Raw genomic sequence first — 25053 nt, forward strand, 5'->3', positions numbered from 1 at the left:
TACAAAATTTCTCAAACACTATTAATATTGATTAGTAGTGGGAAACTATCGGACCAATTCAGAAATTTGACAGAGGAAAACTATATAAGCACCTTTCTTCATTTTTAATTTATGATACGTGGTTTTTTATTTCTATAGTCTGCATGCACAAGAATAACTATTGTGGTAGGACGTCAATTTTAAATGATACTTTTTCTGGATAATTGGGGGATTATATTTTAGTGGATAACATATATATAACAAGAACATGTAAAAGATTGCAATGCAAGGACGGTTCGTAGCATCACAAAAGATTAATATCGAGTTTACAGCCTATCAACATTATACATCTATTTTGTCTAAGGATAGTGTTATTTACATATTTGTTTTTACGCACGCACTCTTTATTTTCCAGCCAACATATAAAATGAATTATAAAAGATCAATGGACAAAATTTACACAAATGTATGTGAAAGATAAAAAGAAGTGTGTGAATAACACTATCCAAAATTTACACAACTGAGAGAAAATCAACGTTGTTTGCAGCACAGCTAAAATCCTAGACAAAATGAAGTTTAGCGACGTCAGAAAATTCCCAATATGGCATCTTTGTACGGTGTAAGGCTCTAATAAGTTGTTCTTTTCTTCTTTTCCTTGTCATCACGTGGTTCCCTAATCCCTATTCCATGTTTTCTTGTCATTTTCACAGGATGTGAGCATCCCTGGAACCTGCAACGCGTGTTTATTTTTCGTTTTGCATTTCGTTTGTTGTGTTTATTTGTTGCTTAGGCAGCTGGAGCGAGATATGGAAACTGTGGTGAAAGTACTGCAGCCTGGACCTTTAGGAATCATAGAACACAAGTTCTCTGCTGAAGAGACACGCAAGGCAAATGCTACGGTTCAGAGGGCAGTGGAAAGCTGGTGACGGAATGCAATCCTAGAGCAGACAAATCCGTTCTTAAATGACTATATTCAGAAGTGAAGGATCTGCTCAAGCCATTTTTCATGGGTAATCGATATCGAACAATCAAACTTTTTTGAATACATAAACTTCTCTCTTCGTCAGCAGAGCTTTTCACCGAAATTGAAGGAAGGCTCTCTTAGTTTCTTCACCCTCTTGCTCTTGGTGAGAACCTGTCACCAATGTGCATTGCATGTATTTCTTTCCTAGTTTCGTTTGTTATGTTTTTTGATGAAGAAGGAAATGCGTTATTTGGTTTAGTTTAAATAATTACTCGGTTAGTAACTTAGTGAAGTATCCATACATCCCATCTTTCAAAGATGTTAAATTATGGGCACACTGTGTAATGTTGACATGGATAAGGTAATAAAAGTCTGCATATATATATGCCGGTTGTAGTTATGATCTCTGAGAACTGAATTTGTTTGTTCCCCACCGAATGCTCATGATCTGTCTAAATCTTATCGTATTTATTCCTATCATTTGCATGTTATTTTACAGAAATGAATTTTTACCCATAACTGTGACCAAGAAGGAAGTTTTGAGATGTGCTACAGCTTATGGGGGAATGACGTTTAGTGAATATATTTTTCAGAACCAGAATAAAGTAAAGCAAAATGCAAGATCGATTCGTGGCATTCTAACCGTGACTTATAGAACTTAAGGTCCTATTTTCGATCGATTTCCTTTGAACATGAGGTAAGTTTTCATATTTTTGTGACTCGCGTAAATCTTAGTGGAGGATATATGCTGAGCAGTTGTAGAACTATTGCGGTTAAGCATATGTGTACTCTCTGCTTTTGGTAAACATGCATATAGTAAGGGGAGATTACAGGAACTAAGAACATACAAGCTCATCCTCTTCAACAAGAGGAACTAACTTCAGCCTTGCCCAGACAAAGAAGAAGTCAAGGGTAGTGCTAGTACAAGATAAAGAAGGTGAAAAAAAAGCTTAGCTCGATGGAGTATACATTGATTTCATACTGACTCCCGTTCATGATACCAACCGAAAGGATAAATGCTACGAGGGAATAGAAAAACTGTTATTTGAGCTTTGTTAAGTAGTGTAGGTCTGGATTTTAGAGTATAACTTATGTTATAGATATATGAGGATGTCATTCAGGTTGTTGTCCAAACCCAAATAGCATTGGACCTTATGAGCATTGGGACAAGCTGGTTTCTGACTTGGAGGCTCATGACCCGGTCTGCTCCACCTACGAACTGTTGCCCTATGAAAATGGCCGGCACACTTGGTTGGCACTTGAGCTGCTGAACTAGTGCACTTTCAATAGCCTGCCCATTTGGCATTTCATCTAGCTCGTACACTGTTGGGTTTGCCCCATAGCTCGATATGAGTGACTTGATGGTGTGGCTCATGCAACAAGAGCTCTTGCTGAAGATCACCACCGGCTTTTCAGCCACAATGCTTGTTATCGTGTCCATTGCGAGTCAGAGACTGGAAACAAACGATTTTAAGGGTATGGAAATGTGAGGGGTGTGAAGATTGTGCAGTGAGTTAGTCGAGCTTGCTAGCTTCCAGTGAGCAACTTAGAACACTCGATTCGTCTATTTATAGTGCATTGCATGCTTTACAGATGGAGCAGAAAGAATCATTAGTTGATAAAGACCCCCTTCGGCTCTCTTCAAGCTAGTGTTGTCCTTTGGAAATGTCCTTGTGTGATAACAATTTTTTTTAGCTTTTAGAAAATCTCTGCTGTACTAAGGAAATACGTAGGACAATTTGAAAGTGTTTCAAATGGCTAAAAACATTTTCAGATAGCCAAAAACAATTTTGGCCGCATTTTGCCAAGAAAATTAAAAGTGGTAAAGAACAAACTTAGACTTGGACACGATCGTTGCATTTGCTCATTTGGAAAGAAAAGTGGTTGGTATTTTTGTCACAAAGACACTAAGACTCTATTGGAACAATCTGTTGTAGCCACGTTTGCCAAAACTTGTCATAAAAGTACTCTTGGAAGTGTTTCTAGAAGAAGAATGTAGCACTTCAGGTGTTATTGTAGAAAACGGTTAAATTTTCTTTAGTAGCAATCTGGAAATGTTTAATATGCTTCTTTGTCATACAAGCATTTTCTATAGACTCTTAGTCAAGTGTTTTTTAAGAAAGCACTTCTAAGTATTTTTCTAGGAAGTACTTAGATTTCTAATAGATATTTCAAACAGATTTTTTATGAAAACACTTCTAATAGGAACTTATGAGCAGAACTGCGGAAGCGATTTTTGAAGAAGAAATCCCAAAGGGCTCTAATACTATTGAATAAAGCTAGGGTTTTCATAGGAGGATGTCATTGAGACCCAAAGGGCATTAGCATGTTCACATTCACCAGCAGGTGGAAAAAGTGGAATTTATGGTAATAAAACTTTTGGACATATATCAAAATGGATAATACTTGCACCCTCCATGTAGGGCTGCACATATCTCTTTATTTACGAATAATATATTTTGATCGAATAACATTTAAGGATTGGAATTGTTCATTTTATTAATCTTCATTTGAAGATCATTTTTACAAAAAATCATTTGAATTGGAGATCGATTAATCATCCAAACGTGTTAAAACAATTGAACGGTTCATTATAAATACGTTACTTAATACCTACACTGTTGGTACATTTGAATGACTGAATGATCTATGATTGAAATAATTTTTGTCAAGATGATCTTCAAAAGAAGATTAAAAAATTGAATGGCTCTAATTATAAATTAATTACAGCTAGCATACAATATTCGTAAGTGGGAATGAGCTTATCCCCCAATAAAGAAAATGCAAATATTATCCTATCTAAATAAAGAACACGATCTTTCAGCTCTATCTATTTTGGAGCATCTGCCCTATATTCTACTGAGGTGGAGAAAGAAGATGGGTTTATCCGAAGGGGCAAAAGATTCCCATCCATTTCAGTTGAAGCAAACCGAAAGCGATTGTTAAAGAGATTTTGTGAGGGACAAGATATGCTCTTTATTTTTTATCGTTGACAAAATATTATTGATATAAGGTTAATCTTTCTTCTTTTAATTAATCCACGTGATTACCGTACAAGTAGGGGAAGATACCTCAAGGACCCACACCCCACTTTATCGAAAAGTAGTAAACTAACATGTGTTTTTTTAATTTTTTTTTTAATTTTTTTTTATCAATTTAAGAGATGCTAAACATAGGATGAAGATCTTTTCCGAATTTTTTTGTGAGGATTCTCACATTGTGATCATATATTGTATGATTAGTTTTCGTTAAGTACTATTTATGTTTAATTTTAAATAATAAAATTCAAAATAATTTTTGATTGCACGATATACGATAAATGACTATAATGTGAGGATCCTTAGGATTCCCACAATTTAGGTCCGGATGGGATTCAAATCCCTAAACATGAGCTATTTAGGGTGCAATTTGCTCGTTTCCTCAAGTTGTGGTAATGTTCATCACTCTATTTATCATCGTCAGATAAGTTTAAATTTTGAGATGTGTGTCTATCTACTTCACAAATCTCAAAATTTAAACTCATCTAACAGTGCTATATAGAATGATGAGCATCACCATTAAATATGAGCAAAAATATTCCTGCGATTTAGGCATCCAATATTATGACTAAAAGCTTGCTATTTTCTTGAGAACCTATATGCTTTCAAACATATTTTACAACGGACCCATGCACTTTTTACATAGCTAAACACTATAATTTGGCTAGTCACATTTGGATATACAAATCATCATCAACTTAAATTTTTATTGTATTCATGTGGTTGAATATGTAACAACTTTCAACTAATAAAAAGTTGAACTACTTTCCATATTGCCAATTAGTTTTATGGTGGTACTTTAACTTCTTCAATTTGTATATTCAATCTCTAATTGATTGTATGATAATTTATTAAATTGATGACATGGTGAGCTTGCGACCCTTATATATAGGCGACATGCAAGCTACATTTACACCACTTTGACAAAATAAAAAAAAAAAAAAATCATCAATTTAGTGGATGCTTATACGTTCAAAAAGACAAAATATATAAATTGATACAACATCATAGTGCGATGTGAGATCATTGTAACCTCATAGCTTATTTCGAAAATCACCTCATAGCTCATTTTGCAATATATGCCCACAAAATTTGACAATCAAATGACCAAGCGGGAGCGTAACTATTGCTAAAGGTGATAAAAAGTAAAAATGAAAAACGGGTGCCTAAAAGTAAAAAAAGTGTGACAATGCTATGGTACTCTTTTACTGAAGTCCTAATAACAGCCAATCTTACTCCGTAGCTATTTTTTTAGTTTTTATTTTTTATTTTGGGTAGTGAGCATTGATGTCAGACAAGGATCTTTAACCCCCTATAATCAAATTCGAGTCATTACCTAGTCGACAAAGAATGATAACTTAAGGAGATAATACAACCTTTAAGAATTTTGTACGCACCTTTTGTAGAATAGTCCAATCAAAAGAAACTAAATCAAGATTTGAATAAAGAACTTCGACGTATCTTATTGCAAATGCCACTTATTAATTAGTATACATCGTCTCATTCGAAGGTATATAGCTTTCCGGATGAATTAATTAAGGTTCAATTGAATTATGATCAACATAATTGATTTTGTCTGATCTTTATTTTCATTTGAATTATGATCAACATAATTGATTTTGTTTGATCTTTATTCTGATATGGGGGTTTCAAGAGCATAATGCATGCATCTGATATTAGGGTTTCAAGTCATTTGCTATAGAGTATTTGGAGTTAACGAAGGACTTGGTGTAAAACCGAGCGAAATAGCGTTATAGAATTCAAGCACCCGACCTCATTTAGTAGTGGAATAAGACATTATTATTGTAGATTTATCTGCCCTTTGCAGTTACGATTGATAATATATGAACCTGATCATATATATTCTTACTTTAAATCTCATAATATTCTTTTGATTTTTCAAAAAGCTTTCGCATTTTAAGATGTTGAAGAGTATGCCTCACATCATAAATCTAGTGAAGCTAAATTTCTCTTATGATAATGCTAAATTGTTAAACTAAATTTTGTAAGTCAAATAATGTGGTTGATGATTGAATTATTACTTAAGTGTTGATTAACGTTCTTATATTCAATTGGTGACACATCATTGCTTAGAGTTTGGTTTTAAAATTAGGCTACCTAGCTAGCATTATCCTTTCTCTTATATTGAAGCATTTCATTACTAATTGCATTGATGTCAGCTTTTGTACACCTATTGAATTGCACATGTAATTAAATTAAAGACAGTACTAATGCTGATTTATAATTTTATGGTGGACAACTATTGGACCTATTCAGAAATTTGCGACAGGAAAATAACTATATAAGCTCCTAGCTCCATTTTTAATTCATGATACGTGGTTTTTTTTTACTTCAATAGTCTGCATGCACAAGATCGAATAACTATATTGTGGTAGGACGACAAGTTTGAATTTTTCTTCTTTTTTTCTTTCTGGATAATTGGGGACTGTATATATCTAACAAGAATATATGTATAGATTGCATGGACGGTTCGTGGCATCACAAAATATTATGATCGAGTTTACAGCCTATATATCAAAATTATACATCTATATTGTTTAGGTTCAAAATTAAATATTCCACCAGAGAGAAAATCAACGTTATTTGCAGCACAGCTAAAACCCTAGACAAAATTAAATTTAGCGACGTCAGAAAATTCCCGATATGGCATCTTTTTACGTGTAAAGCTCTAATAAGTTGTTCTTTTCTTCTTTTCCTTGTCATCACGTGGTTCCCTATTCCCTATTCCATGTTTTCTTGTCATTTTCACGGGATGTGCGCATCGCTGGGACCTCTCATGCAACACGTTTTTATTCATAGTATGATCATCACTGGATCATCAACTCTGCGGAAGAGACTTGTATGGAGTGGGTACACTGATATCGTGGCGTTTTGAGCAATAATACAATGTTATGTAATGAAAATTTTATATATACATATACAGCATCACATTATTGATTTGAAACACTACAATAATTGTGTACTTGGTTGGTCATTCCATACAATCCTTCTCCAGCTCTTCTACATAATAAAAATGTTATCATGGCGGCATTTCATAAGAGAGAGTCATTATAGGGGAATTTCAAATAAAATACACATGGCATACGGTTTAAATTTCTCACTTGATAATACGTGAGTGACAATATCTAAAATACTACCAAAATATAGCTAATATACAAATTTTATCACATTGTACAAGTAGCTTAAATCTTCCGAGCTCAAACCTCACAGAATCTAATTCTCAAACGTATACGTACGTTCCATGCTAGCAAGTTGGACCAGAAAACTCTCTCACTGCCATATATGTGCAGATTTGTCTTGGGACCAAAGAACCGGTGGCTCGCTACTGGTAAAGGTACAAACGTAAGAAGAGTTGTAATCCGAATCCTCGTTAACAAGAGTATCGAGATTTTTCACTTAATTAGCTAGAGTTTATAATTCATAAGAAGGTGTCAGTGATCTATATATAGTTCATAAAACAAAATCTAAAGGATTCTCGATTAATGTATTTCTCGAACTTAAGGTCGAGATAAAAAGTGGGTGGGTTGCTTAATGTCATATTGCAGTGGATTGCCGATAGACAGAGTGTTCCTCTTCAAACTCACTACATTTCGTATTCAAATACAATACATATTAAAATTTTGACAAAAATGAAGAAATTAAGAAGACAGAAAGCTAGAAGTATATGAAATCCAGTATTCATAAAAAAACGTGACAGAAGTACTGATCTCATTTAGTACTCATATACCTAGATCAAAGTACAAAAAGATCGAACCGGCACCTTCATAGAGCCGGTGGTTTAGGGTTAAGGGTTCAGTAGATATCTCTTAATACTCTAATTAAGTCCATATATACTACTGGTCGTTCCAAATCCAAATAGCTTTAGCTCTCATGAGCAGAGGGACTAGCCGATTCTGTACATGGAGACCCATGACCGTATTATTACCGCCCACGAACTGCTGCCCTATGAACACAGCAGGTACACTTGGTCGACAACCGAGCTGCAGCAGTGCCCTTTCGATCTGCTGCCCGTTAGGCATTTGATCCAACTCGTAAATTGTAGGGTTTGCTCCGAACCCACGTAGGAATGACTTTGTAGAGTGACTCATGCAACAAGAACTCTTGCTGAAGATCACCAATGGCTTCTCATCCACCAATCTCGCCACCGTGTCCATCGCTGGATATTACTGGATGTGTGTATGTGTGTTAAAATTGTACTTGGAAGTTTTTTCTTGGTGAGGAACTTGAGGTGCATTATAGGTCTATTTATACTGTTTAATTATTCAGTGTGGTAGGATTTGCGATATTTTAGTTTTATTCACGGAATAAAAGCTTAAAGTTAGCTAGCTAGGGTTAGTAGGATACTGTAATCTGATTCCCAAATTACCCTTTATGCATGCATGTTACTTGATGGTAACCCTAGCTGGGTCACTGGTTTTGTGTAGGACATGATTGAATCTTAAGAATGTGAAATTCACATCGAAAAGTTAAGTAACATTATATATGTTTATAAAGAGTTGAATTACTCCTTGTAGACCGATTTGTTCATGCATGTGTCAGACCAGCATTCTGAAAAAGTAGAGGTGAAACTTGTTATTTCGAATTAGCGATGAAGGATATGGAATAAACAAGTTGCATAACATATATATTGCATGCAAATTGTGACAGCAGCATAAAATCTCTGAGTTACCCTTATCGTACAAAAAAATGATATATATAGACAGACATTAATTAACTTCTTTTGCATATACCTATCACAAACTAAATTAATAATTAAGTGAGCAGACCTAAGCTTAGCCAATTGACTAAAACAGTCTGCTCTTTCTTTTCTATTCAAGTTCGAATCTCCCTTTATAATTTTGATAAATTTAGTGTAGAATATTTCGTGTATCAAAAATTAATAATTAAGTGAAATGAAAAGGAAAATTTTATTCAGACCCATTTATTCTCTTTTTATACCCAACTTATACTTTTTAATTTTGAAATTCCGAATCTGCCCAACAATTTTCTTTCTACATCCATAATGAAAAAGAACAAAAATATAAATATAAAATTCCAACACTAGAAATCCCGGGCCATGCCATCACTCCAAACCCTAACCACCCCCACTTTCTACCCCTCCCCAACCCCCCACCACCATCTTCTTATCACCCACAATGAAACCCCCAAAGATCTCAGCCATCAATGTCCCTTTCCCAACCTTTCACCGGCCACACAATAGCTCTCGCTTCCATGCAGTCCTTCTAACATGTCTGAATTATGCCGAAATTGTCGACGTGTCGAATCTAATTGTGTTGGACCATATGTTAATAATACCATTAATTTTTCCAAAAAAAGAAAAAAAAATATATTGACATGTTTCTTTTGGGTTTTTTAATAGGGGGTTGTTGGGAATAATGTTCTAATTTCCAAATTGTTGTGGGTGGTAAGGGAGGTGGCGGTGGGGAGTTGAGGAGGTTAGAAACTGGGTGGTTGAGGTTCGAAGAGATAGGGTGGCTGGAGTTGCCTATTGCTAAATTATTATTATTTTCTTTTTGTTCTTGTTGGTGTAGAAAGAGAATTATTGGGCACATTTGGAATTTTAGAATAAAAATAATAAGTTGGGTGTAGACAGAAGATAAATGGGTCTAAATAAATTTTCCCAATGAAAATCATAAGATTAGGTTTTTTAAGAATATCTAGTTAAGTGGAGAAAGAAGTTCGGTTTATCTAATGAGTAAGATAACAAGACAAGATTCGCGTCCTATTCGACCAATGAAGAGAACCGAAAAGCTTATATTTAAAGTCAAGTAAAGAAAATTTTTGGATACGTAAGATTCTGATTAAAGGTCATCAACTCGTTAATTAATCTTGCCCCTTTGGCCCTTCGCAGCATGAAAATCCAAGAAAGAATGGAAGGGGAAAAAAGAAGAAATTCCAAATCAATAAATATCTCTTATTTCATTTCATATCCAACTTTGCTAGCCTATCAAACATTTAAATGGTTTATTTCTATCACAAATTGGCTGAATAAATACAAATTTCAATTGCTAAAATTATTAATTTTGAGATTTTGTCGAGATGTCATCAATATTTAATTGATAATGTCGTTAGTTTGATGGATACATCGTCGTTATTTGATTTTGATTTTTTTTTTATTTTTGTCAAATGATAGATTTGTTAGCTAGATTAGGAAACTGACGGGGTTCGAACTCACACGATGGTGCACAAGCAGCATTCCTCTCCACCACTGTAATAGAGGGTCACTTACCGTTATTTGATTTTAATCAATTCAACAATTAAAATACTAAAATCTTCATTTCAGCCAACTTTTCTTATTCTTTACAACAAAACGTGTGATAAATAATTGGCCGGTTTGATCAGCATGCATGAGGTTCCTAAAGAGATTGCATTCACAAAAGCTATCTCGATGAATGTGGATTATTTCTGCAAGCAGTTACACCAATTTGGTACGGTTGACAAAACCCAAGAAAGGATTTGGGGTATATATTATTTCCCCACATCACGAACATGATTTCAGCTGATACGTACCATCATCGGGTGTGGAAATGTAAGTGGACATAAAATATTCCTTTGGCCCCTCTGAAAGACATGATATACATATACAACTGAACCCTCGCTTGTAGAGACGGAGTCAGAATTTTTTCTCGGGTTGGCTACAACTCAAAGCTATACATAGCTTGTTAAAGGAGCCTCCTTTTATGCTAGAAATATGTGGAATTTAACAAATGCGGGCGTGGATGGTTCTTTAGCATCCCCAAAGGGTTAGATAAATATTAAAGAGTGCTTCTTGTTTGTAGTATTCTACCTTTGCAACTCGATCTACTTTCTTTTATATATATATATATAATTTTTTTTTTTTTTTTTTTTTTGTCAAAGAGCAAATATTATTAGATACGAATTAAAATGTTTACATCAGAAGCCAGAGAATTAAACAATCATTCTGGTTCAAAGCAATCCCACATATGATAATCCCCACACACTTGACATAAGACGCCACCTGATGAGCAGCCCCATTACAAGCACGGGGAGTGAAAGGAAACTCAACCGAACTTAATTGCTGCTTTAGCTGCTGAATGTCCCAAAGAAAACCTTCAATGACGGCATCTGGTTGTAATACTCCATTTAACATGTCCACCATAATATTTGAATATGTTTCCCGAAGCCTTTCTCCATACAAGCGAACAAAGCCACCCTCATCGACCGCTTCCGCCTCCGCCATCAAACTAAACTCGCATAGGATATTTCCCATCCCTCCAGCTCCTTTGATCTACTTTCTTATAAAGATGATATTCATTTACTGATCCAAAAAAGGGATGATCTTCAATATAAGGCTTCTCGCATCAATGTTTGGACTTTTGAGGAGTTAGGTGGGTGTGTGGTTTAACTTTGCATATGCTATACGTGTAGATTGGAAAAATTATTTTTTTTCTTTCTGCTGACTTCCGTTTGTTTTGTTTATTGATTTTTTTTTTTTTTTTTTTCAATCTAAAGGTTGAAAATAAAGAGAATGTGCATGGAGGGGAAGAGAGAGAGAGTAAAAATTATTTTCTATTAAAATTTTCTTTTGGTTAAAAGTAATATTTTTTTCTTTCTTTTCCTTTTGACTTACAACAGGAGGAAGGGGATTTAAGGTTGATAAGACCACGAACTAGATGGTACTTGTACATACAAGAAAATTTATTGGTTTAAAGAAATAAGGGGTTGTTTGGAATTGCCTTTTAAGAGCTAAAGTGTTTTAGGACTATAAAAAAACACATCTAACTACTTTTGATAGAAAAACTTTAAAAGCGTATGAGTTTTAGAATTGTTATCTTGAGAAACACTTGTTATGTATTTCTTCAAGATGCATTTTTTGGAGCTTTCTAGAAAGCACTTAGATTTTCTATGAAAACTTCTACACACACTGAAAGCTCTCTATAGTAAAAATAGGAGGTTATTACTTAATAGAGGTGTACTTACAAAAATTACTTCTTGACTTAGTTATCCTTCAAAAAAGCTAAAGGGTACATGGTTACAAAGTATTACATTAATAGTGGAACATGTCAATTCCCAAGATGCAAACATTAGGACAGAAGAAACATTTATGCCAACAAAGTCATGAAAATTGATAGCTAAGGAATCCTGAAACATCCTTAGAATAAGTTGTAGTCGCAAAAGAAGGGACGTGTTCCAACCAATGAAATCCAACATGATTAACCCCATAATTAGCTAAGGAATCAACAACCTAATTGCCATCTCGAAAAATATGAGGAAAACGAGAACACATTATAGCTAAGAGAGCTAGAGAATCTTATCAATGAACCCTAAGACGCCATGGCACCAATGAACTTGAAGAAGAAAGTAAGGACAATAACTATGGTGTATGCTCACCATACACTTAATTATCTATCACGCGTTCTTTCATCTAATTCTAGTTAACTTTCACATTAAATATTACTTTTTAAATGTTGGAAAAACTTAACCAAGGTTTAGTGAAATGACACGTAGCAGATGATTAGGTGTATGGTGAGCATACATCATAATTTATGACGATGAGCAGAAATGCTTCCTCATATTAAGGGAGGTCTTTGTTGATAATTTGCTAATTATTATTTGTGGAGGCAAGTTTATTAAAACAGCAAATTATTATTTGTGGAGGCAAGTTTATTAAAACGAGACCTAAATTTTTTACCTTATTACAATGTGAAGTTTATTTTTATACTATCCATTTACACACCTACACGTGTACCAATTGGGCATTTTTTAATGTTAAATTACATACTTTTGTTTTAAAGTTAAAATAAAATCATTTTCCTATTTTTTAATTAAAAATAGAATTTTTAAGGCAGTAATTGAACGAGATTAGGCCACAAAATTTGATCCCTAAAATTTAGTAAACTTAAAAGAAAGAAAAGCCATCACCAGAAAAAGAAAAACCAATCTCAATATAACCAGTCTATGTTGTATCAATGGTTAATTCAGGGCGCAAAACGTGCTTGTTCACACCACAAATTACAAACCAGACGAGCAAGCCAAGTGTGTGTATCCACGGTTGCAGCTATTTGATCATATTGGAACTACAGAATTATAGTGCTCACCAAGCCCAAATGCATGCTTATGGTATGACAACATAATCCGCGAATCGGAAGAACCAGTCGCGCTATCGGATTTGTACTCCTTGCCCATCTCCACATCAGGGAAGGATCCTGAGTATATCTTGATAGGCTTTTTGAGGCAGTGAGTTAAGGCACCAAGCTCTAGCTGTCCCCCCCATGCTGCTGTTGACTCCACTTCTTTACAGTAGTTCTCAAACCTCGCTGCAAGTGAATCATCAGAATCTCCATCTGCCGGATTCTCCGATAAGAAAAATGGGAGAAAATCAGATGCATGCTTCCTCATATAAGCAGCCACCATTTCTCGAAGCTGTTGGTACGTGTAAGGTGATGAACCTCCTGAAAGGTGGGCCAGCTGATCCTGGATAGCTCGGTAGAGGCAATGTCCATCGGGCTTTATTTCTTTAATGGTCAAGCCAAAGGGTTCGAGCTTTTTCTCTAGTTTCTCATCCTCAATCACTCGATCACTTACTAGGTTGCTCTGCTCTTCTTGAATTCTTTGCTCCCTAGCTGCATCTTGCTGAGCCCTCTTTTCTCGCCTCTTTGAACTCTTGCTGGGCTTTGCATGTTCAGGTTGACTGGTGACAGAAACACCAGCTATAGCCTTGACTAAAGTGTCGAGTTTGTTCTTCTCATTTCCGTTACTAGCGCTATAGCCTAAGGAAGCAAGTTCTGCGGCCTGTTTTTCTTTGAGATTAGCAGAAAGCTGAGTAATCTCTTCCTCCACCTGCTTTTTCTTAGTTTTTTGTTCAGCCTTGCTCCCTTTGGCAGCTGCCTTTTTCATTCCAGTTTCCTTGTCCTGAAGTTTTGATATCTCTTTCCTGTATAAACAAACATGTCGTGAACGGGGGAATGACATGGATAATTCGTAGGAAAGTTAACAAACTGGCCTTAATGAGCCTACAACAAATCCTCATTCTTACTCTCAACCACTTTTGGGAGAAGCCCTATGCATTTCATGATCGAATAGAATATCATCAACAAAGTTTCATCAATTCAAATATCTTGAAGATACGTTTTCATATTACACGACCCACAAAAGCATGTTCGATTACCTTACAGATTTAGATAACTCACCTTACTTGCATCACCAAAGCGAACACCAGCCAAACACAAAATCATATGAAATCCAAAAGATAAAAACCGATAACGCAAACTTAATGAGAAAATCACCTGTGCCTAGAAAGCATTTCATCGCGAGTTTCCTGCGTATTCTCAGAAGCTTTGTCTGACATTGTATCAGATACTTCTTGTGCATCCTCCATTGAAACAACCCTGAAATCAACTTCGACAAATAATAACATCATCCATCACGAAAATCGTCAAGTTAGAATCTTTACTAAATCCTAGCCTGACCCAACATCTAAAATCAAAGCAGAAACTAAGAATATTTCAATCCTACACCAAATCTAATCACAAAAAATAACCCCAATTATACAAGGAACTACACCAAATCAATCACAAAAAATAATAATCCCAATTGGGATAATTCAATTTAAGAATTGAAATTTGAGAATCTTTGAAAAAAAACCCAACATTCAGACTCTGTTTTTTGGTTCTGAGAATTTGAATCAACAGTTTGGAAGCTTGAATATTATGCTAGGACTATGAACTTCAAATTCCAAATTTAATTTAGCTGATGGGTAGAACGAAATCAACTTACCCAAGAGTCCTCCTTTGCCGTCGACGGCGATCGCAAGCTAAGTCCTCTGAAGCTTGCCACGGCAAAAGCCCTAACCCCTTGTGTCCAAATCCTATTACACTCTACTCTCCGCAAAAGCCCCAATTGAAAAGAGCCCCAATTGAAAAGAGCCAAGGATAATTGTTTCACTTTCTTTAAATATTATTATTGTTTTTTTTTTTTTTTGTTAAAGAAATATTATTATGATAGAGAATTGTTATTAGTACTCCAAAAATCTCATTTGACACTCAAAATTTTCTATAATTAGAAAGAAAAATATATTTGTGAGGAGTGTAGAATGAGATGTTTGAAGTGTTAATAATAGTTCCCTTATGATAAAATAAGGAGACCGTTTTCCTCACCTCTTTTAACTCAAATTAATCGTTACTCTTATTCATAATTGTGTCACGTGTAATTTTTTTTTTGAACAAACGATATTATCTAAATTAAGGAGAAGATGTGGGTTTAGCCTTACAATAAGTTAGCAATAATTTGGTTCAAATTCGTCTTTGACGAGATCGAACCTAAAACCTCTCACTTACAAGTGAAAAAGAATACTACTAGACTATAGTACTAAGTGGCCAATACCAACCATAGTTAGTGTGGAGCAAAAAATAATCAAGAAAAACAAGGTGGTGACACGTGGATTTTTGGGTTAAAAAGACAAAATTACCCTCGAGACATATCGGAACTTTCATGTGTAAGCAGCAGACAATCACAATTCAATCAAGGTCAAAAGTGATCAAAATATGTATTTATTCAAAACCTATTTCATCCATCCTCATCAAATCCTCCCCACAAGGCAACCCTCAATTATTCATTCAAATTAGGCTTAATTAAATTAATTGATTAATTTCCTAATTAATTAATTAATTTCCTAATTGATTGCAAGATATTATTTTGAAATAATATCTTACAATTAGAGCAAAAAATCACCATAAGTGGCCAGACCTTTTCTCTCCAAAGAGGGCCGGCCACACCCCTATATAAACACCCTCATTTCTCCAAAAACCTAAGTTTAATTCTCTTCTAAAATTCTCCAAATTTCTCTAAACACATTCTCTCTCAAATTCTAACTTTGGCATCAGAGGTTCTTCAGCCAAAGCCCCTATTCATCGTGGACACGTGAGGCTCTTGGCCTTGACCTTAGGTGTTAATTGTTTTGCAGGTGCATTTTCGTCCAAGAAGAAGAAGACGGAAATTTGCATCCACAAATTAGTGCTTCCATTGAGAGTTTGATTCACACGCTCGAAGAAGACTCTTGCATTCAAGGTTTCTCATTTTTTGTTCATTCGTAGATTTTTTGTACGATCTTATTCCTAGAAAATTTTCATATAAAAAATTCTTTGAATAAACGTAAAAGAAAAGTACAATGACAAGAAATTTGAAAACCACAATGAAGGAAACTTCCTATATTCAAATATCCAGATCAAGTGATGGAGATTGTGATGTATCCCCACAATAACGATCCACAAGGCTCAACACGGTGGCAAAATGAGCAACTTTGCCACCACGGAACACCACCACCATAGTAGCCACAAGAACCACCGTGGTAGTGGGGAGGGGGCCAGCTCCATGGCAACAGACCATGGCCTTATGCACTACCACAATAGCAGCCCAAACCCAGGACTAAGCCCAGGCCCAGGCGTTGGTAGCAGCTGCACAAATAGCCTAGTAGGCGACATAATCTGCAACCCACGCTGCAGGGCAGCCAAGCCAAACCCAGCGCGAGTAGGCCCAAACCACTGCCCAAGCAGCGCATGCCCAAGACGCATTGTAGGCCTGAGCTGCGCTAACCATTCCCTCGGCCCAGATCCAATACGCTTCTAGCGCTGCACTATGCCCACGCGCCCCATATATGGCAGAACCTACTTTTGCGACCCAACCCGCTTCCGTGGCTCACTTAGCGATCCCGAACGGTCTAAGACCGGTTTAACTATCTCGGATTCATATTTCTGGATCGACGATTGAACCAAGGGCATTTTCACCTCATTTCTCCGCAGATTTGACATTTCCCAACTTAAATCTCGCTCCCAGAGTTCATTACACTTCCACTACTCAAGAAGACGCATACCGTCCAAGTTCTTCTAACTTGAATGACGAACCACACTTGTCTCGACAAGTCATAGAGTTGACAAGTGCCCTCGCATAGCAAATGACCTTGGTGAATCAGCTTTTGCAACACACCGAGATGCAATGTGCCTTAGACGAGGTGTCTCGAAGCATGACAAGGGCAGATCATGAACCTCTTCAGTAGCCCTTAAACCAGCCACGATCTGAGCGTTCTAGCAGTTTACGTTTCTGCTTGGGTTTTAGGGATAGCGTATACTCTCGTCTTAGCTCACGAAAATGTGTTCACTCACAATCAAGCTTACGGACAAGCATACGTTCACGGTTGAGGCCACATTCCGATTATCAAGATGGACAACCTTCCAAGCGAAGTGTTCATTCACAACTAGGCTCGCAATAAGCATTCTCCACCTCATATCGATGTAGACAACACAACGGATGGAGTGAAGCAGTCACTCAATCTAGCTCAAGTTCAACCAGCAGCCTACAAACAACCTGCTTGTCACATCCCTGCCCGGGCCCCTACCACAATACGGGCTCGACTCCACCGTATCACGATATTGTCTGCTTTGGGCCCCAACCACGCCCTTACAGTTTTATTTTTAGGAACTCACACGAGAACTTCCTAGTGGGCCACCCATCCTAGGATTGCTCTCGCACGAACTCGCTTAACTTCGAAGTTCCGATGAACTCCGAAGCCAGTGAGCTCCCAAAAGGCCTCGTGCTAGGTTGAGATGGGAATATATATATATATATATATATAAGGCTTACAGGATCTTCACCCTTGGGTGATGTGGGATGTTACAATCCACCCCGTTTAAGGGCCCGACGTCCTCGTTGGCACACTCGACCAGGGATTGGCTCTGATACCAAATTGTCACATCCCAGCTCGGGCCCCCACCATATCCCTGGCTCGACTCCACTGTAGCACGATATTGTCTGCTTTAGGCCCCAACCACGCCCTCACGGTTTTATTTCTGGGAACTCACACGAGAACTTCCCAATGGGTCACCCATCCTGGAATTGCTCTCGTGCGAACTCGCTTAACTTCGAAGTTCATACTCTGAAGCCAATAACCTCCCAAAAGGCCTCATACTAGGTAGATATGAGAATATACATATAAGGCTTACGAGATCTTCACCCCTGGGTGATGTGGGATGTTACACTGCTCGATTGCCAGGGACGTGCCACATGCACCGCAACCATGGCATAGACAAGTCAAGCATAGGGAAGAACGTCCTAGACCAATAGGTCACGACCTGGGGCAGCCGAAAGTTTCATTGCCCCAACAGAGGAAAATTCAAGAATAAGCTATAGACAATGTGCTTCGATGAGACATGACCAACATAAACAGGTTACCATTCATGGATGAGATTGAGTTGACAGATCCATCTCAGGGGGGTTCACTATGCCTCACTTCACTCGGACATCTCCTGCACTACCGCAATACCGTGATTCTCTACAGGAACAACAACGCACTTATATACAAAATTTTTGCCACAACTCTACAAGGCGAGGCACAAGACTAGTTTCACACACTGCCACCACAATCGATCTGGAGTTTCAACGAACTTTCCTTAGTTTTTACTAAGGAATATTCATTTAACAGCTCAATCAAAAGGACATCCGATCATCTCTTCAGCATCATAAAAGGCCATTGGGAAACAATTTGCAACTATGTCAAGATGTTCAAAGCGGAGAAGGCCAGGATTGTTGGCTGCAATGAAGACATAGCAACGACAGCATTTAGAAATGGGTTTCCTACTGAACACCCTTTATTCGGAAAATTGATCATGGGAAGAGAACTGACCCTAGTAGCTTCGTATACTTTGGTGGAGAAGCACGCACTATGGGATGAGGCCAAGTAATCTAACAAAAACGAGTTAGAAAAAAAGGCGTATGGAACGTTCCCCAACCAAAGAAGACTCAGTGCCCGAAACATTCACCAAGTTCACAGTTCCAATTGGCCAAATTCTCCGTAAGCTCAAGAACAAATCTTGGTTCAAATTGCCACCACCCATGAATGGCGATCTTACCAGGCTGGATCAGACAAAGTATTGTGCATTCCATCAAGGACCATGCCATACAACCAATAGTTGTCAGAAGTGAAAGCAGTACCTTAAGAAGCTGACAAATAAGGGCCGGTGCGACGAGTATCTTGACAGGTCAATGACACGGCCTACACAAGCAGGGGAAATCTCCATCACCCCATGAACCCTATTAGGGCTTTTCCAACTAAGTTCGAAGTCTCAAACAGCTTGACGAACAAGACCTTATAAGCCAAAGATTATCCAGTTTGTTATGCAGTTGATCTATTTATTTATTCTCAATGACGATTCAAGAAGTTATTCAGAAGCCAGGCTCAACTGCTGTTTACAATGACTGCTCAAAGCTCTATCTAGGTCTGCTCTCCAGTGCGAGATGATAACTAATTGCTCTCAAGTGCGAAAGGGTAAACCAATTCCTTGACATCTATATGGGTCTGCTCTCCAGTGCGAGAAGATAAAATAATTGTTCTCTAGTGCGAGAGGGTAAACCAGTTCCCCGACATCTATATGGGTATGCTCTCCAGTGCGAAAGGATAAACTAATTGCTCTCCAGTGCGAGAGGATAAACCAATTCCCCGACACCCATATGAGTCTGTTGTCGAGTTCGAGAGGTTAAACTAATTGCTCTCCAGTGCAAGAGGGTAAACCAATTCCCCGACACCCATATGGGTAAGCTCTCTAGTGCGATAAGGTAAACTAATTATTCTCCAATGCGAGAGGGTAAACTAATGCCCCGACAACCATCTAGGTAAGCTATCCAGTGCGAGAAGGCCACATAGCTCAAAAGATCGATTGCTTGAAGACCAACTAAGTAGCAAACGGTCAGGGGGCAGCAGCCACTTTGCACTCAACAGTTTGCTCATTCGACACTTTATCTTTAGCAGCTCTGATCTTGGCAGCTCCATCTACGGCAGCTGAGAAATCAAACTCAAGCAGTTTCCTCATTTTTGGCAAGTTGCCCAGACATGGTAGCCCAAACCGTGGCCCATGCCACGCCACTTCCTTGGCCCATGTCGAGCCAATCCTTAGCTTTAGTCAAGCCGAACAGCACAAGCAATGGCCCCTGCCACACCTCCTCCTTGGCCCATGCCGAGCTGACTCCTGGCCTCTGCCGGTCGACATGCCGCACCACCCTAACGGCTGCCCTGTGATAGCACCACCCAAGGAGAAGATAAGAAGAATTAAGTTTTTCTTATATTGGTGCGGCGCAAATAAGACAAAGAAATCAACGGAAAACGGTTCTTTGCACGGGCAAGCAAAGAAGAGTGCTAGGGGAGGGAGAACAAATATCCTCTAGTTTTCTCTCTTTCTTGTAGCGATAAATAATTGCCCTCCAAAGTTTATTTAATCCCCTACTTAAGGTAGGCTTAAATAGGCTTTGGAGGTGATTTATTTCCCTTTCCTAGAAGAATCTAATTCCAAGTAAAAAGGAGAATCTGCATCAAAGTTGGAGATCTCTACACCTGCTGCCTTTTCCTGTGAGCAGCTTAGCAGGTGTGGGGGCATTTGTGGAGCAAAAAATAATCAAGAAAAATATGGTGGCGACATGTGGATTTTTGGGTTAAAAAGACAAAATTACTCTCAAGGCAAACCGGAACTCCAACGCTCAAGCAGCTGACAATCACGATTCAATCAAGGTCAAAAGTGATCAAAATAGGTATTTATTCAAAACATATTTCATCCATCCTCATCAAATCCTCCCCACAAAGGTAACCCTCGATTATTCATTCAAATTAGAATTAATTACCTAAATTAATTGATTAATTTCCTAATTAATTTTCTAATTAATTTTCTAATTGATTGCAAGATATTATTTTGATATAATATCTTGCAATTATAGCCAAAACCGCCTTAAGTGGTCGGACCCCTTCTCTCCAAAGAGGGTCTGCCACACCCCTATATAAACACCCTCATTTCTCCAAAAACCCAAGTCCAATTCTCTTCTAAAATTCTCCAAAATTCTCCAAACACTTTCTCTCTCAAATTCTAACTTTGGCATCAGAGGTTCTTCGGCCAAAGCCCCCCCCCCCCCAACAAATTCATCGTGGGTGCTTGAGGCTCTTGGCCTTGACCTTAGATGTTAATTGTTTTGCAGGTGCATTTTCGTCCAAGAAGAAGAGGGAAATTTGCATCCACAGTTAGTATATACTCTTTATACACGCGACACAATTGTGAAAGGGGTGGGATTAACGGTTACCTTGGATTAGGAGGAGTGAGCAAAAATAAACAATAAAGTAAATGGGCTCTTTTGAAACATATAATTGAATTAAAATGAATAACCTACTAAATTATGAAAAAAATGAGCCCAACATTCGTTTATTATTCAGAACAAAAATTTTGGTTAGGTTATTTCATTAGAGCATCTTACACATATATATACGGTAAGAATGTGCCGTTTGGTGGTATTAGAATATAAAACGTACCATGTTTTACAAATAACGTGGTTCTAATATTCAAAGAATTTGTATTTGAAAATATAGGGTTTTTCTGGCAATATTTGAATGAGATCCGAATTAAGAAATATGTATTCTAATTGGAGAGCAAAGAGCATTGCTGCGTCATCATCCAATCATAAATCTAAATGCCTTTGTCAGTGGTGTCATCGTGCATGTTGATTGACGAGGACAGTGCTAAATTTGCAAATGTCATGCATCGTGATCATGAATGTAGCTTTATTTATCTTTATTCTAGTATTGGGTGGGATGAGTATATGTTTATGGAGGAGATACGTGTCATATTCTCGGATAATTCATATCAGGATTCTTTGCATTTGAAGATCATGCAGAACACTCCCGAAGATGCATCCATTCCCTAACGTAATGTTACAGTCCTCAAATGAAAGCTCTTTCTCTCTTGGAGTTTTTGGGATGAGATTGCAGTGGTAGGGCAGTTGACTTACTAACAAATAACGGTAGAGTCAGGATTTTAGCTTAGAAGGAGTCCAAAAGTCTCAATTCGAAACTCACTTGATTTTATAAAAATTACTTTGTCGTGTAATGAGCAACCGACCATCATCGTTTGGGTCTGATATGATGTCCTCCTCATCATTATCCTCTTCCTTAAACTTGAACCTCAAGCTCTCTGACTTTCTTCCCCTCTCCTACCACTGATCCCTAGATCAGACTCCTCCTTAACCACAAGCAGCAGATTGCCTGAACTCCATAAAAGCCACCAATCTCAAATCAAACTCGATGAAAGAAATTAAAATAAAAACGTCGAATTAGGCCCTGAGCCTATAAACAACCTTAAAAATTATAAGCATAATACTAAATTTTTTGTGTGAAAAAAGTCAGAATGAGCCTGGGACCATCCTAGTCCCTTCATGACTTTGCCTCTACATAACAGAGGAATAATGATCCGTCAAAACAAAATCGAGGTTCCTAGTTTGATTTCCCGCTTCTCACTATTACTTGTATTAAAAAAAAACACACACACAAAATGACATTATCATATATCACCACAATAGGTATAAGTACCAAATGACATGCATACGCATGCATTATTGATCATAGATATAAAGGAATAAATTGAACATTATCATATATCGCCACAATAGGTATAAGTATCAAACATAAATCATAATTTTGGAGGTCGGTCATGTAAGTTAGTTTCTCATTCGACAACTGTCAAAAGTCCCTATCCCTAAATATTCATTGAATTTCATGGAAGGACCTTATCGAACAATTCATTTGGATAAACCCTTATCTTTCTCCACATCAGCCACGTACACGAACACTACCATATTCATAAAAGAAACAAACACACAAAATGCAATGCAATCCGAACAGAAAGCAGTTTGATGCACGCATGTAGTACTCGAGGAATAATGCTACACTTACCATTTATTTGTACCATCATTTGAACTATTTTCTAATAGAGATAGGACCCGTCAAAGCATACGAGTCTCCTCTCTATTAGATAAATGCTACAAATGATGCTACAACTATGTGATAAAAGTAGTATTTTTGAGTACACGAGTGATATTGGGAAAGGAGAGTCTCAACACATTCCTTGGTTAATTGTTGATTTAACAAATTTAGATCAATCAGTTAAATTATAAGTCTCTTATTATATCTATATGTATTGTATTGTTTTAGGGAGCCAACATGGTTGGTTTAGTTGGTAAGGGCGTGCTTGTGGTTAACATCCATTCCAAGTTTTTGTTTATGCGCGATCTATAAACTAATTCCTACATAAATTCATACCAATGACACCTAGCAATTAGGTATCACTTTCGGCTTAAGATTGTAGGTATGTCCTGATGCTGGTAGTGATTTGTAACCTATCTCCCCGTAAACTTTTCTTTATTAAAAAAGAGAATTGTTTTAGAAATTCTTTAGAGATGGACCCTATTCTACACGAAGAAAATCAAGAATTGGGTTCATAAGTCAAGAAGGAATTAAAATGGTGGATCTCATTTTCGTTTACTATGATAAATATATAGGGTTATCTTTATGCATGACAGTGTGACTTTCGTTGAAGAATTTAGTAGCATATACAAATTACAATGTCAAGGTGTCCGGAAAAATATATTAAATATGAAAAAGAGGAATGATAGCAGCTTTTGCATTTAGATCTTTTTACTGCTTCACATTTCACATGTCATTTTTCTACGGAACACGATCTTTAACTCCTTTGAAATTGAAATTATCTTTTCTATGTTTCATCATTAATTTCTAGCCAAAAATATTAAAATAGTGTGCTATCCACATATCTTTTTGTACTTCTCATACATCACTTGTTAATTTTTGTTATTTGATATTTTTTTAATTCAATCGATCCAACGGTCACGAATTAAAAATGTGTGTATGAAGTAAAAAATAGTATGTGGATAGCACATCCCAATATTAAAAGGTTAGTGCAAAAGTTGTTAGCACTCCACTATATAAATTATCTAGCTATATAGGGCCCCAAATTCCTAGCTAAACACTGACTTTAGAAAATTGTTGCAAAATTTAAAGAAAGAACTGGGTTCCTTGTGAACATTTTGTGTTTAATTATTCTTTTTTTTTTTTCCAAAATAATGTGTTTAATTGATAAAGTTCATTCTTGTTGTCTCCTTCTTCCCCGAAGAGTTAATTTACTATATTTATTTGCTATTATTTTTTTAGTATATCCTGATGCGGTAGTGATGCTATATATCAACGAGGACCGAAAGTGTTGGTGGGTTAATAGATACACACACTTGCCTATGATTCTTATCTTAAGTTTTTAAGACCTATTCATCGTACGGACATTCCAGGAGATCTGAACTATGATTACTGTGTGATTATATATGCTGCAATCTGCATGCACTTTTTTTTTTTATGTTTATTTTTTAATAGCATGTTGCAGGGGTCAGTTGAAGAATATAAGAATCCCATGTTTGAGAGTTGACAAATTAAATATGCCTTATATTGTGGATGGTTTTGGGATAAAATTTCCATATTTGCTTAAAGCTACTTTCCCTTTCTTATCCATATCCTTTATAAATAGCCAGGCAGATGAAACCCAAAGTCCACCATCGCCAAACCTCGCGAATCTTACTTAGTTTTCTGCTTTAGAGTTTTCATCATTTCCAGTAGTTCAGCTGCGTTACTTGTTCTCTAAGAATCCAATTATTATTCGGTAATGGAGAGTGTGAGACAGTTGGCTTCAGAGAAGGCCGCTGTGATCTTCACAAAGAGCTCCTGCTGCATATGCCACAGCGTGAAGACACTTTTCTACGAGCTCGGAGCAAGCCCGGCGATTCATGAGCTCGACCGGTACACCAATGGGAGGGACATGGAGTGGGCATTGAGGAACCTCGGCTGCAATCCTGCTCTCCCTGCTGTGTTCATAGGTGGGAAATATGTCGGCTCGTCGAAAGATATCATATCCTACCATGTCGATGGATCTCTAAAACAAATGCTCAAAGATGCAAAAGCCATCTGGTTCTAGCTAGCTAGCAGCTTATATTATTACACATGAAGCTTAAGCTATGATCTGTTAATTAGCTCTAGTAGTATACACAGAAAAGAATCCCAATACCATTGCTTAAAGAAAATGAGTATTGAGGTTTAATTTTCCTTTTTTCTTTTACTTCGTATGTAACTTTCCTGGCTACATTTTAAATATATGAAATGAAGTCAGATAATACGAAAAGTATCCTGGAGAGTTCAGAAAATTTCGCCATCTATAAACTTCTATTTTACTGTTA

The 25053-nt window shown here is 37.0% G+C and overlaps 4 protein-coding genes across 5 annotated transcripts; 1 reads left to right on the forward strand and 3 right to left on the reverse strand.

Annotated features, from left to right (window-relative positions):
- Positions 1–1982: 1982 nt before the first annotated feature.
- LOC137741362 (monothiol glutaredoxin-S6-like) lies at positions 1983–2384 on the reverse strand. The gene has a single exon (XM_068481084.1). The coding sequence runs from the start codon at positions 2382–2384 to the stop codon at positions 2061–2063; it is 324 nt and encodes a 107-aa protein (XP_068337185.1). The 3' UTR covers positions 1983–2060.
- A 5381-nt stretch (positions 2385–7765) lies between these two features.
- On the reverse strand, positions 7766–8187 carry LOC137741402 (monothiol glutaredoxin-S6-like). The gene has a single exon (XM_068481123.1). It carries the CDS (start codon positions 8154–8156, stop codon positions 7836–7838), a length of 321 nt encoding a protein of 106 aa, XP_068337224.1. The 5' UTR covers positions 8157–8187; the 3' UTR covers positions 7766–7835.
- A 4698-nt stretch (positions 8188–12885) lies between these two features.
- LOC137742670 (OVARIAN TUMOR DOMAIN-containing deubiquitinating enzyme 5) lies at positions 12886–14876 on the reverse strand. Of its 2 annotated transcripts, none has more exons than XM_068482595.1 (3): positions 14740–14876; positions 14250–14351; positions 12886–13897 (listed from the first exon to the last, which is right to left on the reverse strand). In XM_068482595.1, the coding sequence occupies exons 2-3, from the start codon at positions 14339–14341 to the stop codon at positions 13030–13032; spliced, it is 960 nt and encodes a 319-aa protein (XP_068338696.1). In that variant the 5' UTR covers positions 14342–14351; positions 14740–14876; the 3' UTR covers positions 12886–13029. The 2 variants fall into 2 exon arrangements, with proteins under 2 accessions (XP_068338696.1, XP_068338697.1); XM_068482596.1 differs by having other exon boundaries at positions 14250–14361; positions 14740–14853.
- A 9320-nt stretch (positions 14877–24196) lies between these two features.
- LOC137743896 (glutaredoxin-C11-like) lies at positions 24197–25048 on the forward strand. The gene has a single exon (XM_068483827.1). It carries the CDS (start codon positions 24486–24488, stop codon positions 24792–24794), a length of 309 nt encoding a protein of 102 aa, XP_068339928.1. The 5' UTR covers positions 24197–24485; the 3' UTR covers positions 24795–25048.
- Positions 25049–25053: the final 5 nt, after the last annotated feature.

This window comes from Pyrus communis, chromosome 8, assembly GCF_963583255.1.
Source record: "Pyrus communis chromosome 8, drPyrComm1.1, whole genome shotgun sequence".
In the NCBI taxonomy this organism is placed as follows: Eukaryota; Viridiplantae; Streptophyta; class Magnoliopsida; order Rosales; family Rosaceae; genus Pyrus; species Pyrus communis.